This window comes from Talpa europaea (assembly GCF_964194135.1).
Source record: "Talpa europaea genome assembly, chromosome: 10".
NCBI classification, from domain to species: domain Eukaryota; kingdom Metazoa; phylum Chordata; class Mammalia; order Eulipotyphla; family Talpidae; genus Talpa; species Talpa europaea.
Genome location: NC_140077.1, coordinates 20,736,816 through 20,762,403, shown reverse-complemented (window position 1 = coordinate 20,762,403; position 25,588 = coordinate 20,736,816). Strand labels below are relative to the sequence as shown.

The 25,588-nt window shown below is 43.6% G+C and overlaps 1 protein-coding gene across 1 annotated transcript; it reads left to right on the top strand.

The window, feature by feature from the left end:
* Positions 1-780: 780 nt before the first annotated feature.
* Positions 781-22,166, top strand: WNT8B (Wnt family member 8B; the record flags this gene model as incomplete). Its single annotated transcript, XM_084245334.1, has 6 exons — positions 781-848; positions 18,681-18,714; positions 19,505-19,643; positions 20,444-20,569; positions 21,304-21,446; positions 21,621-22,166. The coding sequence occupies 6 exons, from the start codon at positions 781-783 to the stop codon at positions 22,164-22,166; spliced, it is 1,056 nt and encodes a 351-aa protein (XP_084101460.1).
* Between the last annotated feature and the right edge of the window lie 3,422 nt (positions 22,167-25,588).

Sequence of the window (25,588 nt, the reverse complement as noted above, 5' to 3'; positions counted from 1 at the left end):
TGAGAATATAACAGGTGTTCAACAAGCAAGTGATCAGCGGAAAAGTTGAAGGAAGAAACCATCAGGCCCCCAAAAGTTTCCTAAACTTTCTTAGAGGATAGGAGAGATAGTTGCAGAGAATCCCCACATTCTCAGATCCGGGGGTCTGATGCTCAGTACCTGGGGCATTTCTCCCTGAAGAAAGCGATCCTGAATGCAAATTAAGTCTCAGAGCCCTACAAAGGACAACCAGGGAAGCAGTCCCTTCTAAATCCCCTTGGGGCTACCAGCTCTCCTCTGTGGTCTGTCTAGGGGTAAGTGTGGTGGGTGGGGGAGGCTGTGGTGGGGTGGGAGGGCTTGGGCCAGCAGGAGGAGAGGGGCTCCAGGCAGTGATTATGTGGAGGGGATTTGCTATGTCTCTTTTCCTCCCCCTCCCTTCTTTCTTTGTCCCCTTTCTCCCTGTTCCTTTCTTTGTCCCCTTTTCCTCGTCCCCTTCTTTTGCGTTTGTCTGGGAGGATCCTGGAGTGTTCTTTTGATCGACTCAATCTTTCTCTGGCACTTGAGTTCTGATTGGTTAAAGGACTTAGAGGGGAAAAAAACTTTAATTAAGTAGATAATCTCTTCTTTGGAAGTTTGGCAGCTCCATTTCACCTCCCCTTAACTCTGTTTGGGATCGCTTACACACCAAAGAAGTTGGGGTTTGAGGAGAACTCCATCCCACTACTACTGAGAACACTTCCCCATCTGACTCTCTGTCTCTCAAGTTTTCAGAATTTTCTAGCTCTGTTAAACCAGAGGATTATGTTTCTTATGAAGCCTTCTGTGTGCATCTTTCTTTTCACCTGTGTTGTACACCTCAGCCACACCTGGTAAGTAACCTGGACTCTGACCTGGAACTGGGAGTAGGAAAATGCATGTGATGTATTGGAAAGAATTCATTTTCATTTTCAGAAATGTAGAAGTCTTGGAATCTCTCCTAGGGAAAAATTGCGCAGGGGAGTAGGACTCTTCCTAAATGTAGGGCTGATTTCAGTAAATCCTCAGAACCCCTACCTATAAAGGAATGGGGTAAGAAAAGGGGCATCCCTATTTTTATCTATTGCTCTACCACAGATATAATAAGTGGCTTTGGGGAAAATGGACAGTAGCTCTTCTTACCAAATACTAATGTCAGCATTGTGAAGAGGAAGGTGGTTCAAAGCAAGTTCTACTGTTGTTGAATCTGATCTTTGATGTGAAGACTGGAGACAAAATTCAACAGGATCTTATTTTGAACTTTCTGACTTAGTTTTAATTTTTCAGGATGTTCTAAGTAATGGTTCATCTCGTCACTTCCTAGAGGTTAAAAATGTACTTGAGCTACCGAGTTGGTATTAGGTTAACAAACATGTTTGAATACAATATTTCAGAAAACTAAACTCCTCTAAGAATTTAATTTATTCAATTTACAACTATTTCTGAATTGCTCAGAAAGTTAGATAATGCATGTGAAAGTAGTCTGTAAGCTATAAACCACTGCAACAAATGATAGATGATACATTTTTATTTAGCTCCTGGAAACCACATGAAGTTTCTGCACAGAGAAATTGTTGATAAGCAAGTACACAATAACACCCAGCAGTAAGATCTGGGAAGTGTGTGTTGTTAGGGTGAGCGGAGAAATAAATAATCCCAATCTCCCGATCAGCTCTTACACTGACCATCTACGGTAGGAGTCTTATTACTACATAAACTTGGAGGAAACAAGAAGAAGAATTTCTTTGCTGAAATCAGCTTCCTGTGTTAATTGAGTGTGTGTTCTTTTCATTAGCGAGTACAACCATCTTTTTTAGAAAGTTGATAACAAGTATGACAAATTAATACCCCTCTTTGTAAGTTAATGCAATCATTTACAACATTTCTGATTGCAAAGTGAATTAGCAAATAATCGGCCAGTTTTAATTGGCACTTTAATTGAATATTTCATGTGCAAAAAAATCTCTCTCCTCTTCCCTTCATGAGAACAAAAAGACAAAAGGGAGAGGAGACTATTTCAGAGCATTTCTACTTGATGTCAGGGTATTCTCCAGCTGATTCAGTATCAGCAAAAGAGAAACACGAGACTCCTTTCCCCAGTCACCAGGGCAGTGTGAAGAATTGTTCTATAAAAAATACCTTTACTGTGTGTTCCTTCCCTGCTGCAGAGGTCACGGTCACTTCATTCCGATACTGACACAGCCCCACTGAAAGGTGGCTGGCTTGCTTCTCTGTCCAAAGTGTCTGGATTCAAAAAGAAAAAAAGAGATGAGAAAGAAAGTTCTAATTTAAAAACAGGGTTTAAAACCCCCTTCTTGCCTTGCTTGACTTTGAGAAGAAAATGTACAAATCTCCTGTCTAATGCAATTAGATTTTAATTGCTTTTTCCCTCTAAGCCCCAGTTTGAATTAAACATTTATCCTTTGCCAAGGGTCTGTTTTTGGTAGCATTTGAAAAGCAATTTTTAAATTTAACAATCAATCTTGATTGTTTGTACAATGAAAACATCAGCGTTTTGCATAAGGTCATCTTCTCCTTTGTGCCAGCAGAGAAATTTGGCCAACTGCTGCCTTTCCGATGTTTTTCTTAATACGTTATTGTCATCCTTTTATGAGAACCTCAGAGAATCGCGATTTCTGCTTGGCGGTTCAACTGTAGGCTTGCCTGAAATTACTGTCTAAAAGAGTCCATCAGCAGAAATTCCTGGGATTGAAAGAGAGAATAAAGATGGCATTCACTGACAATACACCGTTTTGCTAGGTATCTCGGTACAAAATAACTCCGGGAGAAAAGCAGTCTCCAAATTCCCTCTTGCCGGAACATTTCTGAGGAGAAGCAAAGCATCCTGTAGTAGCTGGAGAAAAATCTTTTCTTTGAATGTGTTTTTCTTTCTCTTAATGACCCTAAAAAAGAGAACGGACAGGACGCAGCGCAAAGCAGATGGCGAGGGTTGTAATGGGGGCGGGAGATGAATTGGACAATTTTACTTTTCACTTCCAACACATTTTACTCAGCTGAGATGAACAGGACTAGAATATGTTCTTCTCTGACTGTTGTTTTCATTTCACTCCAGATGATGTCTCATCACGATAGTGGGTCTTGCCCAGTTCTGTTTCTCTCTCCTCTCTGTTCATCTTAATTGCCAAACCAGAAGGATGCGCTGGGACGCAGATTAGCGAGGCGAGGCTCTCATTCTTTAGTGATCGCTGCCTCTACTTCTTTCCAAAGGACTTAAACAGGGTCAGTTTCTTTTCTGCAGTGGAGCAAGAATTGATCTGAAATGTTGGGTTTTAAGGCAGCTTTTGAAAGACATCATCCTTGGTCTTCTATGTTTGCATTTGGAGGGTAACCTTTTTCTTGGTTCTTGAAATTTTATCTCAGATGCAGGACCTTTGATTAGCAAAGACCAGTTACTGTGGGGGTTGGGGGGGACTTTGAATCCATATTCTCACCAAACAGCTATAGCTAACACTTCTGTTCTCCTTACTTTCCATAGGTGTTACTATTTTTCAAATTTATATAATAAACAATAAAATATACACTCACTTAAATTATTGCATTTCATGGTGATTTGTTGTCACATTAAGTTTTTTTGAGTTTTTCTCAATGACAGATACAAAAAGAACAAATGCAATCCTGTGAGGATCTTCTAAACTTTGTCACATTCAAAAGGGACTCTTCTCTTCCCAGAGATGGGAACACTCTGAAGTTAGGGAGATAAAAAGTAAGGTTTAGGAAATTGCTTTGGAATCTGAAAAATAATGTGCCAGAAGATCACATATCTAAGATCTTCCCTGATTCAAAAAAAAAAAAAAAGTTCACAGTCCATTAAAAGAAAAATTGAAATTCCTAACTCTGGGGAGGACCAGGTCAGTGGCTGCACTATTGGAAAGTCTTCAGAGCGCTTGGGACCTGATTTTAGAAATTTAACTCCTAGTTTTGTCATTGATTTCCTTGTAACTTAAGCCTTAAGTTTTTCCTTTTACAGCCTCAATTTCTTCTGTCATGAATAATAATTATATTATTATTAATTGATAATGTTGATGATTTACAAAGGCTAAGTTCTGGGAAGTCCTGGGAAGAGAGACCTCGTTATAGCTTTTCTTACAGACCAGTTAGTATAAAGGGTGAAGTGGATGCTTTGGGGTACATCTTCCTGTGTGTGAATGGATAACTTGGCACACAGAAGGATCTTCTTCTTCTGACATTCTGTAGATATAAAGGGGCCATGAAAGGACTAGAAAAAAAAAGGACTATTAATCCAAACCCTCTGCTCCATGGAAAGAGGTTACTTTTTCCCCCAGTTGGGACAATTGGTGTCATATTGCTTTATATTGGATAATGTTATTCTCCCGTGGGACCATTAACGAAATCTCCTTTCCCAGGCTCCATTTAACTCATTTCTATTTTCATCAGAAAAGCAGAGGAGTCGCACAGCTTAGAGAGAGGTCAATACATTTTTTCTTAGAATAAATCCTCATTTTTCAGAAAGGAGAATTTTTTTTAACTAGGTAAAAGGCTAATACTTGGGGGAACGCTGAGCATGGTTCATATAAATAACATTTCCCATTGTCTCCTACTTGAAATATACCTACCCTCCCAAGGCCTCTTGAAAGAAACTACCATCCACTTTGAACAGACTCTTCAGTCTCATTTTAAGTCAAATCTTTATGGTTTGTTTTTCCCAATCTTTACTGTAGGTCCTGGTTATTGATCATGTCATTTCTCTGTGTGCTTCTTAGGTCAGAGCTTTTTCTAGGCCAAGAGAAATCAGGCCATAAGGGGGTCATTGAAATTTACCATTATCTGGCCAGCCCAAATTCACTTTTCTTAATAAATTGTTCTCCCAACAGACATCTTCCGAAACCAGTGAAATAGGAGGCTGTGTCCCAGTGGTCTCACCAGATCCTGTAGGTGGATCAATAGTTTAGTCTTTCTATGCAACTCCATGGATGAAGTTCTTATGCTTACAAGTTTAAATCATCCTGAGGATTCATAAAAGGAATTTACTCTTCATTTAAATCTATAATTCTCTCTTGCTGCGTAAATCTCAATCCTTTCCTTTACTCAGCCTCTTCAGGTTCGTCATACCAGACTTTGGGGTCTCTATTCCATACCAATATCCAGGGTAATAAACAGCAAACCATATACAGTGTCTTGCTCTTCTTCATGTTAATCCAAAGTATCTGGATTAACAAAGTATCTGAAGCTTAGATTGCACAGATTATTGACTCAAGAGCATTCTGTTGTTTAATTTACATTATAGAAAATTTAATGTTTTTACAAAGGGAGAGAAAAGGGTATATATAATGAACCCCCATACCTACAATCCTGACTAATCTGTGTCATCTATACTCCTGACTAATCTGTAGCATTTTTAACTCTGTATATATTTCCTTTCATTGAATCTTCTAAATACAATCATGGTCAAAATAGGAAGACAAGGGATAGGAAAGAAATTCCTATGTCTGAGAAATCAAGAGCCAGTAATTAGAGTGAATGTTGGGAGATATCATTTGGCAATGATCGCCCTTGGGGGAAAGAAAATCAAAAATACAAATTAGTGGAGAGAGACGATCCATTCAAATACCTATTTGAGTTTATGTTTGTTTGAGCTGTGGCTAGTCAGCAAAGACAACAGAAATTGATAGATCAGATTAAGGAGAGAACATTTTTGTCAACCATTTGGATTTAGTTCCATTAAATAGTGAAAATAGTATTAAAGAGCCAAAGTCTGTCAATTTTCCTACCTTGAACAGTTCAGCTAGTTGTTTTGTGGATAACTACCTTCTGATCCTGGAATAAACTGGCATTGTATCCAGCAATGCAATTGAGAATATTATCTAAAGTCTATACCATAGAGACCAAGATAACAAGATCAGAAAACAGAAAAAATTTCTCAGCTTCTGTAATAATCCCCCCCACACACAGGAGTGTGGGGAAGGGAGTGTCCTGCAATCCCAGGCTTTCTGGGAACAGTGACTTGAGCTGTTCCTTAGCAGCTTTTACTTAGAGACCACGGAATGGAGAATGAGTACAGATTATTCCCAGTTAGAGCCCTCATTTAAATGCTAAGTGTTGGAGAGCTTTTTTGTAGTTCAGCGTTTCTCAGCAGAGTTTGCCACAATGCATAACGAAGGAAGGGAATGAGGACAAGGAGAGACAGCCTATCGCTCTATAAAAATATCCTGCTCTACAAATGGTATTCAGTACCGGGGGAAAGATTATCTCTTGAAAATTTGTGATTTGCTTAGGAAGGAATCTGCCAGAGATTGTTTTGCAGAGATCCATGTTGCCCCGTGGGCTATTATATGGCCTTGAGTCATTATTTGGCAGTGGCTGGATTTGTGGGATTTTATTGTAAAACTTAACATAAGGACTACCACGGAAATGGATGCATCTATTTAACTTTTTTTTTTTTTTTTTAAAGCCAACTGGTTTACAGAACTTGTTTTTCGTATTTGAGGGCACTGTGTTAGACCATAGAAAATGCACATTTATAAACAATGCTTTGAAAATTGTTTATAAGGTCACATTCCCTTTGAAGAAAGACATGAAGTTTAAACCAGTGATATAGGTACAGGGCTATGACTAGAAACTCTGCATTCATTAATTTTTCCTTTCTATTCACTTTGAAAAAACTTTCCCTTGGCCCCAATCTTCACTTCCTTCTCCGCTCCTTTTTTAATCCATCATTCTTGCTTGGGCCTACAGTAGCTGCTTTCATTTCCTCACTCTTTGCTCCCTGAGGTCTGGCTTCAGTTCCATCGCTTGTTCTACTGAAACTGATCTCTTGACTGATACCAACTTTATTCCTTCTTAACAAATTTTTAAATAGGAGGAGACTTGTCTTTGAATTTCTGAATACTTCTCTTTCCTTCAAGACCTCCTTCTACTCCTTAATCGTAATCCCTTCCCTTAGCTAACCAGGAAAGAGCAGAACTTCAATTATTTATTTTTACAGTGGATAAGAATGAGTGACACTATTCACTCCTGGGGAAAAAAATGCATGTTAGCTTAACTCTTTCAAATTATACAGGGAATTGTTCCTAGCTGAAATATGCTCAGGTATTTTCAGATAGGATAATGAAAACTATTTTGGGAACAATGGGGTATTCCTTCCCAGGAGTCAGTGAGGCCTGCCCTCTCTATACGACTGCGTGTGTGTCTCTGTGTGTGCTGGTATATGTGTGCACAATGGGCTACATGTATAGTTACAGGAAATTTGCTCAGAAACAGCTGTCCTTGGCCTCTCCCTGGCCCAAGACTTCTTGCCAGTTCCATGAGGTGAAAAAACTGGCTGTCAAACACTGATCGTAAGGTGAAGTTGCTTCACTGGGGCACCTCTTCCCTGGAACCTTCCCTCAACCTTTGTGCCCTTGCCCAGTGTACTTTCCTTGTGCCAAATCATCAGATAGAAATCTTTGGTCCACATTCCTTCACTACCACTTCCCCTTTCTCTCAGGCCATCACCCCAACTTACAGTAATCAGATGTTTCTCCTGAAGTAAGCCAACCAGAACTTCATGACCCAGGAACTTTTTTTTTTTTAAACACCATTTTTTTATTTTAGATTTATTTATTTATTTATATAAGCACTGGGTACAGTCAGAAGCGTGGGAGGGTGAGAGAATTCACCAGAGCCAGAGCGGGGAGCGGAACAGGCAGACTGACGAAGCACACTGCTGAGGGGAGCAGCGGGTGGCAGGAGAGGTCTGCGCGCCATGTGGGACCCTCGCCTGGTGGCCAGGGATGGAACCGGCGCTGCAGAGGCTGCGGGCAGCTTCGCAACCCAGCGCTCAACTGCTGCGCCACCAGGGAGGCCCAACCCAGGAACTTTTTATGGACATGAAGAGATGAGATGGTAGGGAGAGGCCAAGCATGTTATTCAAAGACTTGGAGGGAAAGTGAAGAGAACAAAAGAGGGGCTCAGAGGGCATGAGGGTGTAAGTCCCGGGTGTTGGGAAGAAAACACCAATTTGTGAAGATTCATATTCAGAACCTTTGCTTTTTAAAAGCATGTGTAGGAAAGGGGGGAAAGCAAACCCCAACTTAAGTCTAAACTACGTCAGCCCCTGGGGTTCAGATGCATCTGGGCCCTCTTGGCAGACTAGTGAGGCTCACTCACAGAAAGCTTGCTGCTGAGACTGAGTTTTTCCTGAGAAGGAACTCTCAGATTGAGGGGAAAGGGCACACAAACTTGGCCTTGTGGGTGGTGGAAAAAATCAGTCCTGTCATGCAAAGAAAAGAAGAGAGTTGAGGAGAGCACGGGGCTTGGCATTCCTGGTCCGGTGGTATGCACAGGCTGGACGGAATCAGCATGTGTCAGCATGGTGCCCATGCCAACCGCAGAATGGGATATGCCACAGGTCGCCACCCTAGTTTTAAGAACGCCCCCAAATAGGGAGAAATAGCTCAAACCAGTTGGCTTAAACCTGTCCTCCACCACTAGACATAACCCCCGGAGAATGGGAATTCAACGAATGCAATTTTCTGTGTACTCTCTAGCATGGTAAAATCATGTCAGTTTTTTTTTAATCAATACCAGGTGAAGAGAAGCTTTTAACATTTAAGTGTATACATCTACAAACAATAAATTTTAGTAAAAAAAAAAAGAGAGAGACAGACAGACAGACAGACAGACAGACAAAAGAAACTCGGAGCCTTTCCAAGAGCATTTGTATTTGGGTTGACCCAAAGTCCATCCCCTCATCCCTGTCTCAGCTTCCTGGAAAACTTTTTCCTGGTGGCCAGGCTGATTGTGGGACAGGCAATTTGGAAAGCAACACAGCCCAGGACAGAAGTCATGTAATCCGACAGCTGTGGGTATTTGAGGAGCTCTAGTGCCTGAAGTCAAAAATCTTTTGAATTGTGGTTAAATTATGGCCAGCTTCTAGCCATGGAGGTGTTGCAAGTTTAGAAGGTCCTTAGAGCAGAGAAGCAAGGGGGAAATAATAGAAGCTTTCTATCCACAAATCTATGCATTAGCAATACTGAGGAATTCAAACTTACTAGTGCATCTGTAGCTGCAGATGGTAGTTTCACAATAGTTGAAAAGACTTTTAGTAATGAAGAGAACAGCCAGGATTTAGACACATTAAAAGGAAGGGTAAAGAACTCGTAAATATTGCTATCAGCGGAACTGTGGCAGAAGGTAGTGATGACAAGGACAAAAGGACACAACTTGGATGACCAACCTAGCAGGGAGCAAGCGACAACAGAAACTACTTACTGGGAAACACTATTGTGTGAGCTCAGAATGAGTGGCAGAGTGTGAGCGAGATGATCGCTTTCCCAAATTTTTACTGTTAGCAAATTAACTTGGGAGAAGGACAAGGTGGCATTAGAAACTTGCAGGGGAAACTGCAGACCAAAGAGTGAGTTCAAGACTGGCTTCAGGAATGAAGACAAGCATGTGGCGGTGGTATAAGGCCACAACGTAATAGCTGTGGCATGGAAGACTTCCTGAGCAGGGGTAGTTAGCATGTCAGTTAGTTAAGGAGTTAGCAGAGGATAATCCTCGGAGGTATATTCAATTTCCCAGTCTTTTATTCCTGTTATGGAGAAGGAGGTCAACTGTGGTTGCCAGGAAAACACTCCGTACTACCAAGAAAACCTGCAGGGAAGAAAAGAGACCCACGATTTTTATGCTGAGTGCAGAGACCCAGCCCTTAAGGACAGTGACCGGCGAGAGCTTGGAGAGCTACCAGAACCAGACAAAGAAGAGAATGTCCACCAGTTTGTTACTGTTGCAGCTGAGCAGTCATTGTCCAAAAGTGGAGGCATCAGTTGCTTCTAGGCACCTCCCTTCCAGTGTTTCTTAAGGTGGACTCAGAGGGTCATTTTCAACACAGGAAGGTTGTCCATCTCAGGAAGGTGTCCACACCAACTGCTACCACCATGCCCCCATCACTACCACTCAACAAGTGCTGGAACCCAGGAATCTTCTTGTTTAATAAACTCCCCTCCGGAGGGGGGTGGGTAACAACACAGAAAAGACAAAGCATATAGTTTCTAAATCAAACACTCAAAGTTACCCATCCCCTCATGGGTAAATCTCCAGCCAAACAGGATTAGCCCAAAACAAGGCCTGAAAGCCTGCCATGGGTCTAAAGCACCTTCAGGTGGGGACTCATAGAAAAGGGTCAGAAACAGCCAGACAAGCCTAGGAAGAAAAGAGCAAAATCCAAAGCAAGATAAAAGCTGCCATTGTTCACCTCCCCGTGGGTCTCTCACCCACGTCTGTTTCACACAGTCCGGGGCCAAAAACCAAGTGCAGCTTCTTCACATGTCTCTCTGCTCCCTGTGCCTCCTCCAGGTCTCCTCACTGCTCCCCATCCACCTTCCTCCTTTCCCTAGTCTCCTCTCCAGCTTCTTCTCCCTGCTCAGCTCTACCCTCCTTTGGGTGGGGCAGGGAACCTGGAAACTCCCTTTTTCCTGTTTCGCTGGGACTCACAATGAGGCCAGAACAGATTGTGGGGATGCTTTCATCCAAATAACCCTCTTCAGGCATCTGGGCACAGGTGCAGGGCTAGAACTTCAGTCAGAGTCTCATTCAGTAATTATCTTTTCTATCTGGCCAGAAACTATCCTCATCTATTTGCTTCAAGCCCTCAGAAACTGCTAACTTCCAAGGAAGAGAATCTTCCCTAAAATGGGAAAGTGCACTTGCACCTATTCTTCAGAGACCTTACTGGGGCAGAGGAAGCCCAGAGGAGCTGTACCATAATGGCCAGGAGAGCATGAGAATCCTGAAAGCTGGACCCAGCATGGTATCAACAGAACATGGGAGATTCTACCTGGTACTTTTTTAAAGTGCCCATATCTTTGCAAGGAGAGGACCACCCTTTGCAGAGGCTCCGGGCTGGGCTCACCACTTGGACTCCGCACAATGGGGAGGGCTAGAGTATTGGTAGGGTTGCAGGCCCCAGGTTCTAGAGGCTTCTCAGCAGAGAATTTTCTCTAGAGGAAGGGAATCAAGAAGACCCAGCCACCAAGCTTGTCACCTGCATTTGTCCATGGACCCTCAGTCCAGTGAAGGGCGCTGGAGGGTGAGTGGGGGTGGGGGGTATTTAAGCCCAAACTGGAAGAACAATCTCACTAAAACACATGGCAGTGTGGATACCAGAGTGGAAAAGTAAAACTCTAAAGGAGGTTAGAAGACATTTATCCTAATATTTAAAAAATTAGTTGATTTTATTTTTTAAGAGAAGTTTCAGATTTATGGAACACTTGAGCAGAAAGTACAGAGCTCCCACATAACCCCTCATTCTGACTCTGCACGTGTCCCCCCATTATTAACATCTTGCATTAGTGTGCTGTATTTGCTTGTCCCTACTTTTTTTAATTCATTAAACCCAGTGTGAGCAACAACAGTGAGAGCAGTCCCCCCAAAATGTTCCCAGGGGATGTGGTGGTGTCCACATAAAGCAAAGCCTATGCCTGGTAAATCTGGGTGCCTCCTGACCTGGAAGCAGCAGACTGGAAGAACAGAAAACAGCAAACACGACGTGAGAACTAGCTGGGCCTGTCCCCGGGTGTGTGCAAAACACCACTGAGACCTTCAAGAAATGCACTTCAGGAACTCTCCAGGTACCAGAAGCCCTGCATTAGCATGTGGGAATCAGAGCAAGGGAAATAAGGGACGCAGAAGAGCAAAGCTATGGAGCACGTGCTCCAGAGTCAGACCGACTAGATTCCAAGCCTGGCTTTGCCACTTAATGCACATGATGCTTGGCGAGCCCCTCTCTGTCTGTGAACCAGAAAACGTAATAGCTTCTCATTCATATCATTGTTTAGATAGTTATATGAGCTTAAAACATGTAAAAAACTTAAGACAGTATTCGGTGTGCCCAGAATAAACAATAAATAATATGACTCCTACCCCATGGGGCGGTTATGAAAACTAAAAATAATGATACAGGTAGAGCATTCAGGAGAGTTCCTGAAAGACTTGATCGATATTAGCTCTTATTGTGTAAGAGAAATTACATTTTACACGCTATCAACAGATATACTAGAAGACTAACAAAAGGAAAAAAAAACAATAATGCTTGTATTTGACAGTGGAAAAGCAGAAGTAACTACAGGTATTTATGCAAACTGATTACCACTTCTGCTTGATTACTATGAGGCACGATAACAATTACACATAGCAGTAGTGTCAGATTGACTTCGCTGAAAATATTGATGGTAACACAGCCTCTGTGTACATATGCTTGGAGTTTGCTGTCTGGGGATCAGCTGCTAATGGAGCACAGTCATCTGCTCATGAAATCAGGAACTCCCAGCAGCACTGGCTTGCCACAGACTTCCGTCCCGAATCTTATCCTTATTTTCCTCCAATTTTCTGTTGCTTTTGATGATGTTTCATTTTTTTAAATCCTTTAATTCAATCCACTTTTTATGGATTACTTACTGTGCTCAAGGTACCATGTTAGGAGCTGGAGGGATACAAAGATGAAGAACACAGCTCATATTTGTCGCCCAGTATAAGGGAAAAAAGAGAAACCTTAGCATCAGGCAGGAAAAAGAAATGCTCTTAGGCTTTGAACTAGAGACTTATTTAAAAATAAGTAAGATTTTACATAATAATTAGACTTAATTCACATACTATAAAATCACTCTTCAAGTGACACCAGTGGTTTTGGGTATGGACACTAACCCCCACAGCTCTCACTACAGTCTATTTTGGAATATTTTCAACATCCCCAAAAGAAACCCCATATCCATTGGGGATCACCTTCCCTCTGCCCTCAGCTCCTGGCAAGCTCTAATCTACGTTTAGTTTCCTCTTCTGGACCTTTCTGGACCTTCTGCCTCTTCTGGACCTTTCATTTCTGGGTTCTTTCACTTAGAACGAAGTTTTCAAGGTTCAACATGTTGTAGGGGGGTTCAGGGCCTCATTCCTTTTTACAGCTGAGTACACTGTGCAGACAGGCTGTGTCATTACATTGATCCAATAAGCATTAGCGGACACTGGGTTGTTTCACCTTTTTGGCTCTATGAATAATATGGCTATGGATGCCCATGTAGAAGTTTTTGTTGAACATGTTTTTTTAGTTGTGATTTGGTTTGGTTATTTTCTTTTCCTTTTTATTGAGGTAACATTAGCTTACTTCATTCCATGGGTTTCAGATGTACAGATTCTCACCTCGGGCACTGTCTGTATCACACCAAGCCACTACCAAATGTCCAGCCACCATCCGCCACCAACTTCTTGGCCCTCTACAGGTTCCATCCCCCCTCCTTCCCCTCTGTGCAACCAGTCTGTTATCAGAACCTAAGGGTATGTTTTTGTTGGGTTTCTTTGATGGCTTTTTCCCTTTATATTCCACAAATGAGTGAAATCAACATGTCACTTAGCATAACCCCCTTGAGATCCATCCTTGCTGTCTCAAATGGAAAGATTTCATCTTTCCATCATGTTTTAATTCTCTTGCGTTTATACCTAGGAGTGGAATTGCTGGGTCATATGGTAACTTCATGTTTAATCTTTTGAGGAATCACCAGACTATTCTCCAAAGTAGCTGCATCATTTGACAATCCCACCAGCAATGAATGAAGGTTCTGGTTTCTCTGCATCTTAGCCAATATTCATTGTTGTTTTTTTAACTTAGTGGGTATGAATTTTTGTTGTATTTGCCAGTGACTAATAATGATATCTGATCATAGGCTTCTTGGTCATCTGTATATCTTCTTCAGAGAAAAGCCTGTTCAGATCCTTTTTTCTTAATTGGGTTATTTGCTTTTTTATTGTTTAATTGTAAGTCTTCTTTATAAAGCATCTGATACATGAGTCTAGCCTAAAAAAAATGATTGACAAATATTTTCTCCCATTCTGTGTGCTTTTTATTGTCTTGATGTTGCCTTTTGAGTCAGTTTTTAATTTTTTAGTATATGTGCTGCTGAAGCGAGCATGAGTCAGTTTTTAATTTTGATGATATCCAATGTGTTAATGTTTTCTTTGGTCACTTGTGTTTTGGTGTCATAACTAAAATAATCATTGTTTGATCCCAGGTCATGAAAACTTCTATTATGTTTTCTTCTAAGAGTTTTATAGTTTTAGCTTTTACAGCTAGTCTATGATTCATTTTGAGTTGACTTTTACAGATGGTGTGAGGTACAGGTCCAACTTCATTCATTTGCACATGAAAAGCCAGTTGTTCCAGCACCATAGGTTGAAAATACTAGTAATGGGTAAGATTTAACAGAATAGCATGAGCACAGGCACAGAGGTATGAATGCATGGATGTCCAGGAATCACAAGTGGTTCAGATTAACTAGAAGATTGGACAAGAAGGGTTATTTCATGAGCAACAGGCAGGAAAGATATGTGGGATCATATTACTGAGGGTCTTGAGCTGCAAGAGTTGGGGAAGTACAAGAGATTCTTGAGCAGAATGACATAAGAATCAGACTTTTAGACAATTGGCCTAGCAGCAGACTGTGCACTGAATTGGAATGGGGTAAAAACTACAAGCAGAGAGGTCAATTAGCGGCGCTTCTACAGTGGTATTAGGTCTACAACTGAGGCTGTGGCATGAGAAAGAAAAGAGGGAATGGATGTGTGAAAAGTACAATAGGGTTGAAATGCAGATGAGTCTTAATAACTGACAATGAATTAGGAGAAACTTGGGTGAATGGTGATTCCATTAACAAAAGAATGGTAAAGTCAGAAGTGGTTAGTTTGGCAAGGAAGATGAGTTGGTTTTTGAAATACTCTCTTTACAATCTGAAACAATCCCAGTAGAGAAATCTAGTATTCATTTGGAAAGGCAGCTCTGAGCCTCAGCATGGAAGTCAGAGTTGGAGGTAAAGGCTTGGGAGACATTATAATGTCTCCCAATAATGACATAATCATGGTGGTTAAGACCATGAGCATGCGTGAGGGAATCCTCTCTAATCCATCTTCTCTCTAGATAGTTGTTCCTTCTCAGTTTCCTCGGATGATAACATCTTCCTGCTCCCACCCCTAAGTATGAGTTCCCTTGATTTAACAATTGTTTATTAGATGCCTACTATCCTTAGTGATTGCTCAAAGTACTAGGAATACTTAGTGAACAAAACAGACAAGAAACACTACCATAAAGAAGCAAAGAGCAAACAAACATCAAATCTACTGTTCAGATGATGAAAAGTGCCATGGAGGAAAATGAAGCAAGAAAGGGGATGGGGAGCTGCAATTTAAAATAAAATCATCAAGAAAAGCCTCTGGGAGAAGAACACATTTGTTTTAAAGGGCAAGAGGTGCAGGTGAAGGAACAAGTTAGCTGACAGCTGAGAAAACAAAGTATTCCAGGCAGAGGACAGCAAGTGCAATGGCCCAGAAGGGGAGAGTGCCTGGTGTGTTGGAAGAACAAGGAGACCAGTGTAACTGAATCAGAGTAATCCAGGGGAAAGTAGTATAGGATGCAGCAGCTTTATGTAGGATCTTATAAACTATGACAAGAATTAACTTTTATGCTATGGGAGATAGTACAGGATTTTGAGCTTAGAGTGGCAAAACTTGATTTATATTTTAAAGGAATTAATCTTTGAAGAGACCAATTATTTTGAGAATGGAATGTAGGAAAATAAAGATGGAAGCAAGGATATTGATTAGTAGGCACTGACAATAATCCAGGCAAGAAATGATCACAGCATAGACCGGGGTGAGGTGTTGAGAACTGGCTAGAGTCTGGGTATAGTTTGAGCGGGAGCTGGCAGGATTTGAAGACAGACTAAACAGGATGTGAGAGAAAGGAATCAAAGAAGATTCCAAGCTTTTTGTCTGACCACTAGAAGGAGGAACTGTCTTTTACTTAACTGGGGAAGACTGAAGAAGCAGGTTTGGGTGGTGGCGGTGAAGAGGCAGGACTTTAGTTTTGGACCTGTTAAGTTTGTTTACTAAATATTGAAATGGAAATGTCAAGATTGTATTTGGATATGTAAGTCTGGAGTTCAGGAAAAGGTCTGAGAATAGTTGAGAAAATCCAAGAAGGCTTAAGTCCTTTGAATAACACCCAATCTGGGTTGTATCATCTGAAACTGTATGCACAGGGGAAGGGAGGCTTGTTCCTCCTCCCAGGAGTATGTTAATTGTACCGTGTCCTATAGAGCTGCCTCTATCTGCTAAACTGTTGGTGAGGGTCATCCCTTCCATCATAACTATTCCTGGTGGTACCAAACACTTAAATTCCTTGCTATTTGGCTATCACCTCACATCACATGCTCGTGTTGATTGTTATCCATATTATATTTTACTCCCCCCCCCAAAAAAGACACCTTGCCATGGTGTCACTAATGAAAATCAAGATCCTTCTCTTTGGGGGCTCACCACAAGAACACAGTCTTTTTATTTTTTATGTGAGTAATAATTGACATAGAGATTAGTTTCAGGTGTACAACATAATGACTCCATAGATATATTGTGAAGTGATCATTACCATAAATCTAGTGAACATCTATAACAAGTCTCTTCTTAATACTGAATGGTTTGGGTATGAGTAAACCAGCCAGAACAGTTCAACTATGGCTACAAATAACTTGAGGATTTACAACACAAGTCAGTTTATGGCAATGTCTGAATAAGGTTCACTGTCTTATTGTATAGGAGATGTTCTGTTAAATCTGGTTGATTAATCATTTTGGCTAACCCTGAATGTCGTACATCTCTTTGCATATTGTAGGGTCTCCCAGGAAGCTTTCTAGTATCTTTGCTCATTACTCCCTGTGAGTCCAACTACATATCCTCTCACAGAAAGTATCTTCACCCAGACTCACGGCAAAACTTCCTCTCAGCTACATTATTTTTCTTCGGTTACTTTGCGTACTTTCCAGATACTGTCTCTCATGGAATGGACTAGCCTGTCTGGCCTGGTAATATCCAAAAGTCTTTGAAAGTTATTCCTAACATAAAGGCTGTGCTCTCAGCCAGAGAAAGTTGAGACTCCTTTCTCTGAGGCAAATGACCTGACTTCTCTAACGTGTCTTTAAGGAGCAGAAATTTATCCCCAAACTCATAGTGGCTTTGGCAACTGTGAATTCACTAAGGGGTTGAAGTTGTCTTTACTGGTCCTGCTCCTCCGAGAGATTGATGCTTGTTTTTGTCGACTGAACTTTGCCTGCCAAGCTTTAAAAAGTCAGTCTTAGTTTTGAGCCTCTAACAGGAGACTGAACTTCCTCAGTTGATTTCATTTCTGTCTGCTTTCTGGTGATGCCTAGCATCTTCATGGCCTTTAGAACTGCAGGGGTCACCAGCTTTCAGGAACCCCACCTGATTCCCGTGTTACTTTCTGCCATTATAATGGAGAACAAAAAATAACAGGTAATATTTGGACTAATTTTCAAATGCCTATACTAAAGTTCATTTGCCAAATTACTGGCAGTCGAGATTATGTATGTACATACACATGTGTGTGTTTACTATTTTTATATAATCATAGATTTTCAGAAGGTTGCAAAGAAGTGTGCAGGAAAGACCTAGGTACACTTTCCCAAGTCTATGCCAGTGTTAACATCTTACAGCTGTTTTATAATACCGATAGCTCACTCAGTGTGGTACATATACGTGTTTGTGTGTGTGCACGCGCATTTTCATATAGTTTGGTGCAATTTTGCCACATGTAGAGTTTTGTCTAAGCACCACCACAGTCAAACTACTTAACTCTACCATCACCATGAGATTCTGGTACAGACACACTTACCCCCCATCCCTAACTTCTGGCAACCAATTATCCATTCTCCAGCTCTATAATTTTGTATTTCATAACTTTTATGTAAATGAAATCATGCAGTATGTATCTTTTTGATATTTGCTTTGGGAATTCAGTGTAACTTCCCTGAGCTTCACACTGATGCATGTATCAGTGATTCACTTTTTTCACTGCTGAGTGGTGTTCCATGGAATGGATATACCACAGGTTTTGTTTTAACCACTCAATCTTTAAAGGATATTTGGGTAGAATACAATTTTTTACTATAGTGAATAAGGTTACTTTGATCATTCAAGTGCAAGTTCATAAATAAAAATAAGTTTTTTTCTAGTAAAAAATGACCTAGCATGGAACTGCCAAGTGATATGGCAAGTCCATGCTCAGTTTCGAAAGGTGCACCTAAACTTCTCCCAGAATCAGATTATTCTTGGAATTCAATCATGACTCAATTCCTAGAGAGAAATTCCACTGTTTACCTCTTTCTGATTAGAAAACTATTCTTTCCAGAGTCCCATGGAATCAGATGGACCTGGATTCATATCCTGCTTCAATCACTTATTAGCTGGGTGAGCTTGAACAATATATTTAACTTTTTAAGAGTCTCTGATTCCCTATTTGAAAAATAGGGGGAGTAATGCCTGAGACAGTAAGGACTCAACAAGATCAACATGTAAAATATGAGAGTAGAGCATTTGGTATAGTCAGTTAATGCTAGTTTTCGTCCTACCCCATGGCAAAATAATGCCCAAACACCCACCGCTTATGGTATTTCAAAGTTTAACTTTCCAAAGAAATCATCATGCTAGCTCCTGAGGACATATTTTTACAAAATAAATTATCATGAATAGATTCCTTATGCATAGTTTTTCTTTGGCAAAACCATTTTCCCTTTCCTCCTATCAATTATATTTGCCGAACTAACTCTTACAATTCTTGCCAATAGAAATGCTCTGGTCTTCTTCTGTTACACACACTATAACTTTTCTTCTAGGTCTGTGAACAATTTCCTGATGACTGGTCCAAAGGTAAGGAAAAATTCCTTTGACTTATTTGGATTTCACTAGTCTTAGTTTCTTGAATGAAGACTAAGCAGGCCGAATTATTTTTCATTTTCATTTGCCATTTTTTTATGCTGTTTATATTACAGACAGAAAAACCCTCACACAGATAAGGCTAGTGACACACCCAGCACCACATGGAGAGCTAGTGTCAGCCAGGGCAAGAACTCAGGAGTACTGATTCTGAGTTTATGGACAGAATTTACAGAGTCAGAAAAATCAGGAGACTTCCCCAGGGTTGGAATGCATTCATTAGATGAAGGCACAAGATGCACTTTTCATTTTGAAAATGCTGGAATTGTGCTGACTGACATATAAAGATATTTACAGCTCCAAAATGTTATTTTCTAAGATTATAATGGAATAAGAACAGCTTGAAAATTCATGAAATATGTAAGTGGGGATCCCTTTAAAGCAGCAGACTAGTACAGTGAATAAAGGCTAATGGGGCCTAGCATCTGATAAAACTGTGTTTCATTCCTAGTTTCTACCATTTGCTAGCTATGGGACCTTGGGAAAACTGCTTTATTTCAACTTCATGAGCCTTAAGTTTCTAATCTATAAAGTGAGTCTCTGACTCCCTGATACACAAGACTATTTTTAATGTTAAATAAGATAGCATTTCTAAAGTGCTTACTTTGTCATTATTTTGGAGGGATAGGAGAGCGGGCAGGAGAGAGGTGCTTGGTCTCTTTAAGGCAAAACCTCCCAAGTCCAGCTGCTGTGAGTCTGAACTTTGACCCCTGTGTCCCCACAGGCTTACCTGATCTATTCCAGCAGCGTGGCAGCTGGTGCCCAAAGCGGTATTGAAGAATGCAAATACCAGTTTGCCTGGGACCGCTGGAACTGCCCTGAGAGAGCCCTGCAGTTGTCCAGCCACGGTGGCCTTCGCAGTGGTAAGGAAAGCCTCGGCCACAGCTCCCTGGACCCCCTGGCCACAGGTTAGAGCCCCACTCTCCAGGGATGGTCCCCTGTTTCCTCTGCACCCTGATGCCCTATCTGGTCTCTACTCTCAGGCCATCTTTCCCTCTGGGATCTGCTCTGTTCCTTCTTATGCATACAGCTTCTTTCTTTCGTTCCCAACACCTTTGCCTCACTCCCATTTCAAAACCATCCTTGGCATCCCAGTTAGCTAAAGTCTTCCTCATACAACAAGTCACTTCAGGAGGTAGGTGGTAGTCATAATTCTCCCTGCCTCTTAGCCTCTTCCTTCAGCACACTACGTAGACAGGTACTGGACAAGTGGGAACTGACTGGGTGAACAGATGCTCATGGAGAAGATAGAGTGGCCAAGCCAGTGAATGAAAGAGCTGATCATCACAGGTTCTCTCCAGGACTGACTAGCACTGGCCTCTTAGACCAGTAGTGTTCAGGAGGAAGTGGGGATGGGTTCTCTATAACCTGGCCCTCAGATTCACCTTTTCCCCTCCCCACCTAAATCCTTTACAACCATGTGCATCAATGATAACCCAGCTGCCTATTTAGTCATAAAATGTGTACCCTGTAAAGATGGGAGGGGTGAGAAGTGGGGCTGAGACCAGGGCTGGAGCAGATCCTGAAAGTGAGGAAGGTACATTATAAAGATGGGGAAATAGGCTGCAGCCAGGAAAGGAGGTACACCGATGGTATTCAAGGAAGGTATTTATTTGAGCTACAGCCCTTCCCTCCAACTCTTCCTATTTTTGGTTCCTGCCAGCTAATCGGGAGACAGCATTTGTACATGCCATCAGCTCTGCTGGGGTCATGTACACCCTGACAAGAAATTGCAGCCTTGGGGATTTTGACAACTGTGGCTGTGATGACTCCCGCAACGGGCAATTGGGTGAGTAGCGGTTTTGGGGGTGGGTAGGACAGGCCAGTAAAGTTCACCTACAGAATGAAAAGCTTAGCAGAATGAGGAATTGTGTTCTTCAAAATCTGAGGGTCAACCAGTTGCAGCCCAACCCCTATAGTGACAAATTGGGCTAATATAGCCTGGAACTCAACTTCCACTGAGCGATTTCCTTAATTAAAATAATAAAGGAACAACACTTCCTGCAGACCCAGTCCTCAGTCACTCCCTCAGACACCGGCAGAAGTCCTTACCTGCCCCTCTCCCTGGGCTCGACCTTCTCTGGCATCTCTGATGCCCTGAGCCCTCCAACTCAACTTCCAACTTGGCTGTCCCGTATTCTTTCAGTGGTGCCTCACTCTCCCCTAAATGCTTGGGCTTTCCTCGCCCTTTCGGCTTATTTTGTCCGGATGTCAACCTGCTTATCAGCACGTGCACGCTCTACCGGAACCCTGTGCTCGGAGGAGCACGCCGGCCCCTGGCAAGGAATCCACTAGGCAACTACTTACGTCATGGGTTTCTGAGCAGGAGATTGGCGGGGGCAAGAAGCGGGCGCGCAAAGGTGGCAAAAAAAAAATCTAGGCTGAAACTAATCTGGAGACAAGGCACTCGCCCAAACCTTAATCTTTCCACATCCCGAATCCCCCGAACCTAATTAGAAACAGCAGTGCAGGAAGTTCCCTGGCGCCTGATCAACAACCTTTTCTTCCCATGCACTTCTCCAGGGGGCCAAGGCTGGCTGTGGGGAGGCTGCAGCGACAACGTGGGCTTCGGGGAGGCAATATCCAAGCAGTTCGTGGATGCCCTAGAGACCGGACAAGATGCCCGGGCAGCCATGAACCTGCACAACAACGAGGCTGGTCGCAAGGTGAGTCCTTCAGCCCTAGGAGTTAGGCAGCTGCTTCCAACTACACCCCATCTGAGGTGAGGGCGGCTCCTCGGTACGTTCAACAGCAGTGGCAGGTGAGCTGCGCAGGTAGATTAGAGGCCTCGCAAGCGCCCAGAGGCCGTCTCCCCAGGGCTCACTCCGCTCTCTCTCCAGGCGGTGAAGGGCACCATGAAACGCACGTGTAAGTGTCACGGCGTGTCTGGCAGCTGCACGACGCAGACCTGCTGGCTGCAGCTGCCCGAGTTCCGCGAGGTGGGCGCGCACCTGAAGGAGAAGTACCACGCGGCGCTCAAGGTGGACCTGCTGCAGGGTGCTGGCAACAGCGCGGCGGGCCGCGGCGCCATCGCCGACACCTTCCGCTCCATCTCCACGCGGGAGCTGGTGCACCTGGAGGACTCGCCCGACTACTGCCTGGAGAACAAAACGCTAGGGCTGCTGGGCACCGAGGGCCGGGAGTGTCTGCGGCGCGGGAGGGCCCTGGGGCGCTGGGAGCGCCGCAGCTGCCGCCGGCTCTGCGGGGACTGCGGGCTGGCGGTGGAGGAGCGCCGCGCGGAGACCGTGTCCAGCTGCAACTGCAAGTTCCACTGGTGCTGCGCCGTCCGCTGCGAGCAGTGCCGCCGGCGGGTCACCAAGTACTTCTGCAGCCGCGCGGAGCGGCCGCGGGGTGGCGCGGCGCACAGGCCCGGGAGGAAGCCCTAGGGGTCGCCTCTCTCCCCTCCTTGCCGCGTTTGTCCTCGGCTTCTCTTAGCGACCCCAGTACTGAGGAACCTGAGGTTATAGGGCCTTCGCACTCTGAAGCCCAGGGGTCCCGAGAGCTCTCCGTGAGCTCGCCGCTTTCCATCTTCTTCCCTCAATTCCTCTGCACTGTTTGGAGTTTTGTCTGAGCCATCCTTGCGGCCCACTAATAGGCTTGAGAACTGTTCTGAGATTTTTCGACTATTGGTCTTCTTTGGATTAGGATGAGAATAGACATTCCTTTTTGCCCTTCCAAGCTGCCCCACCGCCTGACCTAGTCTGTCAAGACTGAGGAACTGGCGGAACCTTCTGAGAGATGCAGACTCCTGGTATAACCATGGCTGGTCTCCTTTACCCATTTTCTTCCTTCTGTCCCCACTTTGGCTATCAGGTTTCTGCCATGGCCCCATCTTTCTTCTGCAGCACCCCTCCGGTGCTTCTGATTCCCTGTTCAGTGTTGGCAGCCTGTCTTTGGGGGCCGGGTCCTAGAGGCAGGGGGTTGAAGATGGAGGAAGTGGTAACCCTGGAGCTCTGACTTGCCGAAAACCAAGGGTGTTCCTTGTCCTTGTAATGCCATGTCTCAAATGACTTACCATTGGGACAATGACCTTTCTGCCATCACCCAAGGGGCTTCAGACACTTAACTACACTATCTGGGAACAATGTCAGCACCGATGACCTGTCACTGCCTACCTGTTAAATTTCTCCCTGCTCCTAACCAATTTTCTCCTACCAACTTCACCCTTTCTCCTTCCCCAAAGGATCCCTTGTTTATCTGAGCCAAGACTAAATAAATAAGTTGGCTAAATAAAGCCAATTTCTCATTCAGATCCTGATTTGCACCTCCATAGGCAGGTCATAAGGAAGGAGAAGGTAGGACCTTTTTTTTTTTTTTTTTTTTTTTTTACTAACCTGATTCTCAAACCTGGGAGTCTCAAACAGAAAGGCACCGGACTTTTCAGTAACTTCCTGCAATAAAACTTGCTAACAGGAAGTTCAGCACCTTGAGCCTTAATTTATTGCAGACACCATGATATGCCCTCTCCCCCCGCCTCACCCCAGTTATTGAACTTATGTTTGGGGACAAAGTGGAGGGCAGGTAGAAGACTGGGACTGGGACTGGGACCCTCTAAGCCTTCTTGCTTCCCTAAAGCCTCACTTCCCCAGTGGCCTAAGTAATTATCTTGACCTGACTGAGGCTAAGCTGCCAAGGATTAGTAAATCAGCCACGTAAATCTCCCACTAATATGTTCACTCAATAATTAAGAGTTTGTTGCTTGCAGTGCTTGGGTCTCCTGATTCTTTTCTCATGGAGCAGCAGTGGGCAGGGACTTACTGGTGGAAGGGGGCTCTGGGAAGGGGACAGTCAATTCCTGACAGATCCTCTGCTGCCCACAATTTTGCCCAGCCAGCAACTGGACCTGGTGCTAAGCAGTCCTTCTGGAGAAGTGGTCAGACGCTAGGCCACCTCTCCCACTCCTCCAGAGGAGGAAGAGCACAGAGGAAATGTGACTATGTAAATAACAACACGCTTTCGGTATAAAGCTGACCTGTGAGAGTGGCAGGACTCCATGTCACAAACTGATACTGTGGCCACGTCAGACCCCAAGCCCCTGGCCTCCCCCCTACACATCTTCTGGTCCTCCTAGCATTGAGGAGAGAGGTTCCCCTTCCTTTCAGGATCTTTCAACACTTCCTTTGATGGTCTACTAGGGCTTTGTTTCCAGCGCTATCAGCAAAAGACCCTCAGCTTTGCTCTGGGCCTCGTGAATCTCCTGCCTGGCCCTCCTGCCTTAATGGAGCAGCAGCAGATACTAGCCCGGCGGACAGTAAGCTGACTTGGCAGGCAGCTGGAAAACATAAAGTACAGTGTTGGAAGTAAGGTGCATTCTCCAAGTCTCTCAGCATAAAAGTGGTAAAACTATCCTGCTCCCTATCCGGTAACGCCCAGTCAGTACTTGGAACATGTCGTGCTGCCAGAAAGATTCATAGATTATGTTTTTGTATTTCCAATGGATGTGATTGATACCAGATTCACTTGATTTCTATAAAGAAAAATTACTGAGCTACCTTAGATCTGATATCCTACCTTTTTTCCCCGCTACCTCTTGTATCATCCACTCATTCATTTGTGCATTCCACAAACACTGCAGTGGAACCGGAGCGAACACCACACTGATAGCCTCACTCACGGAGTTTAGATTCTCCCCGACACTCCTCACCAGGGCTGTGCCCTGCTTTACAAATATGGGCAACTTGAAAACAGCTGCTTGGGAAGACATCTTGGAGGTCAGCTAGTCAAACCCCTCTTTTTTACAGATTTAAACTGATGCTGAGAAAGATGGCTGGCTTGTCCCACCAACTAACTAGTAAGTCACCGCGGGGTGAGGACTGGGACCCAGGCGCCACCCCTCCTCTTGTGTGCTCTTTAGGGGCCCATCTGTCTCCATCTAAAGACAGAAGCAGAGGGAGGTCCTGAGAAGTGACAAGGACACCGGTGGGGGTGAGCAAAACACTGTCTCCTTCCTGTCCCTGGCCCGTGAGCCTGCACACAGGCAGGGCGTTCTCTTCTTGAAAAGAATCCCAGCCTCAACTGGCCTTAGCAGCAGGTTGGGGCAGAGATATAGACAGGGTCGTGCTCAGCGCTGGTGGTGCTGGTGCTGGTGGGAGGGGAGGGCAGGCCAGGGCACTCGCCTATTGTGGGTCTGGATTGGATGCTTCCACTCATTCATTTCCTTTTAATTAACCCGCATTCCTGAAGGAGAAATATTTATGTTGGCTCCCATAGAGGCGATCTGCAGACTGGAAAGAAGGGGAAAGAAAGTCTGCCTTAGCAAAACAATATCTCTAAAGAGCTCAAGAAGAGAAAATAAGAGAACAAAATGCCATTAAAATAGCCTTCTACCCCCACTGGAGTCAATGAAAACTTCATTTCACATGCTAATCCCCCACTCCGCCCCCTTCTCTTCTCACAACACCTTTTCCGAAAGTGTTTGGGAAAAGTCTTCACAGTCAGTACACAGCTCCCTGCAGCTCAGACTTCTCCTTGTGTTAGTTCAGGGCCCCAAGTGGGGCTCTCGCTCCAGCAGCGGCTTTTTTCTCCCCCCCTTTAATTTAAACAAAGACTTCGGAGTTCATCAACCTCCCACTGAAATTCACAGCTGCTGAACAAACTAATCCTCTCTCCCGGCCTTTCTTCCCTTCAATGGGCTCTTGGCTTCAAAGACACTTTGGGAAAGGACTTTGCTGGGGCTCACACTGCTTCATCAATAGAAGTTAGTGCAAGTATTATCTGAAGAGCAAGTGGCTTTACAAACAAATACTGCCTAACAATCCCTTCCTCCCAAACACACACATCTAGCCTGCAGACACGATGGGATCTACAA